Source organism: Bufo gargarizans, chromosome 7, assembly GCF_014858855.1.
Source record: "Bufo gargarizans isolate SCDJY-AF-19 chromosome 7, ASM1485885v1, whole genome shotgun sequence".
NCBI lineage: Eukaryota > Metazoa > Chordata > Amphibia > Anura > Bufonidae > Bufo > Bufo gargarizans.
The window spans coordinates 172,201,129-172,207,128 of NC_058086.1; the positions used below are offsets into that span (position 1 = coordinate 172,201,129).

General features: G+C 48.2%; 1 protein-coding gene across 1 annotated transcript in view; it reads right to left on the minus strand.

The window, feature by feature from the left end:
- DNAH1 (dynein axonemal heavy chain 1) overlaps positions 1-1,711 on the minus strand; it is a 45,221-nt gene extending 43,510 nt beyond the window's left edge. The window contains 3 exon segments of the mRNA XM_044300865.1: positions 125-336; positions 922-1,079; positions 1,480-1,711. Coding sequence (XP_044156800.1) covers positions 125-336; positions 922-1,079; positions 1,480-1,574 — 465 coding nt within the window. The 5' untranslated portion in view covers positions 1,575-1,711.
- Positions 1,712-6,000: the final 4,289 nt, after the last annotated feature.

A 6,000-nucleotide genomic window follows, 5' to 3' on the forward strand; every position in this document is an offset into this window, starting at 1 on the left:
CAAGTGACGGCCATTAGCACTGTGAATGCAGCTCTGGATGTGACTGGAGAACAAGGCGTGATGTCACTTGTGAGCGCCACTTGTCCCTTGTCATAAGGAATATGTATGGAAGGTTTCCTGTTACCTGAGAGAAGGCCTGCGACTGCGTCTGCTCAAACTCCTCCAGCCGGACGCACTTGGCCAGGGTGGAATGAAAGAGAGACATGGCGGACGCCTTGCTGCATTCAGTTCGCACTTTGCAGAGGGAGGTGATGACCTCTGACCTGGTCAGCAGGGTGGTGAACGTGAACGAGGCCCGCTTCTTGGCAAATGAATAATTGGGAACATCAGCGAATCCTACGATGAACAAGAGACGAGGATGAAACGGAAAAACCGGAGCCCAAAACCCCGATTTACTAAGGGACCTGCAACACGTGAAAAGTGTCGCAAATACCCTCTGCCGTCCGGCTGTGACACAATGTCTGGTTGCGTGGCCGGTTCTGCGCCATGTACGCCAGTTGGGCATGATAGGGGCGGGGCCTCCTGCTCCGGCAAATTTATTTACATGTGCATCTGGCGTGGTTTTTACTCCAGGCTCACGGACTGCCACAGATGCGCCCAGACGGATCTTACGGAAGCGCAGAGGGGAAAACTAAGACCAGTGTCTCACAGCTGAGGGTTTGTTACAATTGTATCCAGACACATGATCAAGTCAAATCCTGACAGTTTGTTACAATGTATCAGTGCAGGAAACATGTAAGGGTCTGATGCCCGGGATGTCCCGGACTGGATACAACAGTAACAAAGCCCTGAAGAAAAACGAGGTCTGTACAAGAAAGTTTTCATTCGCTGACAGTATGCAGAGCTCTTGATACTGCTGAAGAAGCGAAACACGATCAGAGAGGTGGGGAACGTTACATTTAAAGCCCTACAGTTTTGCACCTTTGCTCGGGACCCCGTCCTCGGCTCTGTCTGGGAGAGTAACATGAGGAAACGCCTGGGGTCTGGAGGAGACGAGTTGGTCAAACACGAGCTTGTTCATGGCGCGTTCATAGTCCAGGCCGATCTCCAGTTCGAGACGCTCCAGCTGGTGATGCATGCTGGGAGGAAAAGACAAGGGAATCGCTAAATTTCAGCAAAAATGGTGCGGCCCAGCGGAGCCCTCAGTCGGGGTCACCCAGCTTTACTAGTGTCCTGCAGGGTCCGTCACTCCGCTACTATGGAAAGGTTGGGTGACAACCCCAGCAGGAACAGAAACGGGAGCCTCTGTGGTTGTCACCCGGCTTCCTGGAAGATAGATATAGGTAATATTTGATCGGACCCGTCACTGGCACTTCTGGGGGGTGTATGATCCGTCCTATGGACGCACCCCGCCATGCTGATTTCATGCAGAGCTCCTCTGCTTCACTCCCATGCCTGCGCCCAGGAGCAGCCGGACTCTCCCTGGGCTCCTGTCTGGTACACGGGGCCGCGCTCGCTGCGTGCAGAGGACATACGTACTGGTCGCCCTTCCTCAGGCGCGCTGTGCTCAGCAGCCGCTGCTTCATCCTGCTGAGGCACTCCGCTGTGATCTGGCGGCTCCCTGCTGCCGGCATACAGTCCACACACAGGTTGTACAGGAGCAGAGCTTCCGTCTTCTTCCGCAGCCGGTCGGCCGCAACAATCCTCTGCACAAAAACACGTGGATTCTCAGCGCAAAACAGCAGCCTGATCCGGGGAACCCAGTACTGGAAGGAGGCCGGCGAGGACGCCCCTGGAAATACGTAAAGAAATAATCCAAAAACTGCTGATTCCGTAAATGAGGCCTCTGTGCAAGAAGTCCCAGCTTTGTGCTGTACTATGGATTTACAAGATCTCTGCTTGCTGCCAATGAATCAGGACATGCCACTTTACATTTAGAGCTTGAGGACCTGTCCTAATCTAATGCTCATCACAGCTGAGGGATTGCTACAATGTATCAGTGCCGGTTAACTGTGTCCGTCTGGGATCCAGAGGAATTTCTAGACTGGGTACAACTGTAACACATCCTCGGCTATGAGAAGCTTTAGGTTAGGATGGGTTTCAGTCTCCAGCTTTCTCATTCACTGACAGTAAGCAGTGATTTTTAATACAAGGTGTGCAGAAATGTTATAGATTGAAATTGGAAGGCTCATGTGGCGAGCGGAAAATATGACGAAAACCGGAATACGGGCTGCTGCTTACTGCAAACTGCGGAGTTTATGTATCTGATAGCATGCGGTGTAATACCCCCCAGCACCTGTGTGCGGCGCTCTGCAGTCTCCGGCGGTCAGGAGCCGGGTGCCTGTGGACTTCTGGACTAAGTAAAGCTTCTTCTGCTCATCGTGTTCCAGGACGCCGACGTTACACCATTTATACTCCAACTGCGGGTTCTTTGGATCTTCTACAAGAAAGTAAAAATTGCAGAAAAACTGTAAAATCCAGAAACTAAGGGGTTAACCTGAGACAGCCTGACATATCCGAGAACTGCGAGTCCGAAAATCCAGACACAGACCCCAAAACAGCTCAACTACCGAGCAGGAAAGTGGGGGCAGATATCCCACATCACAAAACTGTACACAGAATAGGGAGTGCAGCTCTGGAGGATAATACAGGATATAACTCAGGATCAGTACAGGATAAGTAATGTATGTACACAGTGACTGCACCAGCAGAATAGTGAGTGCAGCTCTGGAGTATAATACAGGATGTAACTCAGGGTCAGTACAGGATAAGTAATGTATGTACACAGTGACTGCACCAGCAGAATAGTGAGTGCAGCTCTGGAGTATAATACAGGATGTAACTCAGGATCAGTACAGGATAAGTAATGTATGTACACAGTGACTGCACCAGCAGAATAGGGAGTGCAGCTCTGGAGGATAATACAGGATATAACTCAGGATCAGTACAGGATAAGTAATGTATGTACACAGTGTCTGCACCAGCAGAATAGTGAGTGCAGCTCTGGAGTATAATACAGGATGTAACTCAGGATCAGTACAGGATAAGTAATGTATGTACACAGTGTCTGCACCAGCAGAATAGTGAGTGCAGCTCTGGAGTATAATACAGGATGTAACTCAGGATCAGTACAGGATAAGTAATGTATGTACACAGTGACTGCACCAGCAGAATAGTGAGTGCAGCTCTGGAGTATAATACAGGATGTAACTCAGGATCAGTACAGGATAAGTAATGTATGTACACAGCAACTGCACCAGCAGAATAGTGAGTGCAGCTCTGCAGTATAATACCGGATGCAACTCAGGATCAGTACAGGATAAGTAATGTATGTACACAGTGACTGCACCAGCAGAATAGGGGATGCAGCTCTGGAGTATAATACAGGATGTAACTCAGGATCAGTACAGGATAAGTAATGTATGTGCACAGTGACTGCACCAGCAGAATAGTGAGTGCAGCTCTGGAGTATAATACAGGATGTAACTCAGGATCAGTACAGGATAAGTAATGTATGTACACAGTGACTGCACCAGCAGAATAGTGAGTGCAGCTCTGGAGTATAATACCGGATGCAACTCAGGATCAGTACAGGATAAGTAATGTATGTACACAGTGACTGCACCAGCAGAATAGTGACTGCAGCTCTGGAGTATAATACAGGATGTAACTCAGGATCAGTACAGGATAAGTAATGTATGTACACAGTGACTGCACCAGCAGAATAGTGAGTGCAGCTCTGGAGTATAATACAGGATGTAACTCAGGATCATTCCAGGATAAGTAATGTATGTACACAGTGACTGCACCAGCAGAATAGGGAGTGCAGCTCTGGAGTATAATACAGGATGTAACTCAGGATCAGTACAGGATAAGTAAAGTATGTACACAGTGTCTGCACCAGCAGAATAGTGAGTGCAGCTCTGGAGTATAATACAGGATGTAACTCAGGATCAGTACAGGATAAGTAATGTATGTACACAGTGACTGCACCAGCAGAATAGGGAGTGCAGCTCTGGAGGATAATACAGGATATAACTCAGGATCAGTACAGGATAAGTAATGTATGTACACAGTGTCTGCACCAGCAGAATAGTGAGTGCAGCTCTGGAGTATAATACAGGATGTAACTCAGGATCAGTACAGGATAAATAATGTATGTACACAGTGTCTGCACCAGCAGAATAGTGAGTGCAGCTCTGGAGTATAATACAGGATGTAACTCAGGATCAGTACAGGATAAGTAATGTATGTACACAGTGTCTGCACCAGCAGAATAGTGAGTGCAGCTCTGGAGTATAATACAGGATGTAACTCAGGATTAGTACAGGATCAGTAATGTATGTACACAGTGACTGCACCAGCAGAATAGTGAGTGCAGCTCTGGAGTATAATACAGGATGTAACTCAGGATCAGTACAGGATAAGTAATGTATGTACACAGCAACTGCACCAGCAGAATAGTGAGTGCAGCTCTGCAGTATAATACCGGATGCAACTCAGGATCAGTACAGGATAAGTAATGTATGTACACAGTGACTGCACCAGCAGAATAGGGGATGCAGCTCTGGAGTATAATACAGGATGTAACTCAGGATCAGTACAGGATAAGTAATGTATGTGCACAGTGACTGCACCAGCAGAATAGTGAGTGCAGCTCTGGAGTATAATACAGGATGTAACTCAGGATCAGTACAGGATAAGTAATGTATGTACACAGTGACTGCACCAGCAGAATAGTGAGTGCAGCTCTGGAGTATAATACCGGATGCAACTCAGGATCAGTACAGGATAAGTAATGTATGTACACAGTGACTGCACCAGCAGAATAGTGACTGCAGCTCTGGAGTATAATACAGGATGTAACTCAGGATCAGTACAGGATAAGTAATGTATGTGCACAGTGACTGCACCAGAAGAATAGTGAGTGCAGCTCTGGAGTATAATACAGGATGTAACTCAGGATCAGTACAGGATAAGTAATGTATGTACACAGTGACTGCACCAGCAGAATAGTGAGTGCAGCTCTGGAGTATAATACAGGCTGTAACTCAGGATCAGTACAGGATAAGTAATGTATGTACACAGTGACTGCACCAGCAGAATAGTGAGTGCAGCTCTGGAGGATAATACAGGATGTAACTCAGGATAAGTACAGGACAAGTAGTAGTGTCATATTCACACAACACTTCACAATGTGGTCACTTACCGTGTCCTAGGACGTCATCTACTGGAAGAAGTGCTTGCCCCGGCACAGGTTTTCTCACACTCGACCCCTCGTCATATCCTAGACTCAGCCAATCAGTCGAGGTCCGAACATCAAATTCTTCATTATCAAAAACCTGTTAACAGAATATGAAGCAATGACATTTGCAGCGTTACCCCGTCCTGCTGCTCTGCCTGTGTAAGTACTAGTCCTGTAATTCTGGATGTGGATATTGCAGCAGGGACAGCGGGTACTGTACAGGATACGTGCGGATCAGCACGTCTACATACAGCACCGATTGACCTCCAGCGTCATGTAATGTGGATCTAACCCTCCCCAGGGCACATGGCCGGTCGGCCTGTATGGTTGGCACTGCCTGCAGTAGTGTCTGTAAGTTACCTCCAGAGGTAGATATGGAGGGAGAAGCTGTCCGCTGCTATTCGGGGTGCAGGGAAGGTCGCTGGGGTCACCGCTCCGGGGCACCAGCAGATTGGAGTCTATCCCTTCATTGGCGAGCAGCTGAGATATGTTCAGGTTGAGGAACTCACGTCTCCTCCTGGGGAGGCGAAGATCAACAGAGGTTAGAAGACGTCATCTCCATCCCACCCGCCACAGTCCTGCACATAGAAAGGCCGGAGGAAACCACTTCTCACAGCTGAGGGTCTGTTACAATGTATCCAGTGTAGACAATCCTGTGTGATATAAACAGCCTGGACTCCAGACTGATACATTGTAACAAACCATAAGGACAGGAGAGAGGTTTCTGCTGCTGCATAGAGGCTTGTCTGGATACAAATGAAACAAACCCTCAGCTGTGAAAGAAGGAGTGTGTGTGTGTGCGAGGGGGGGGGGGG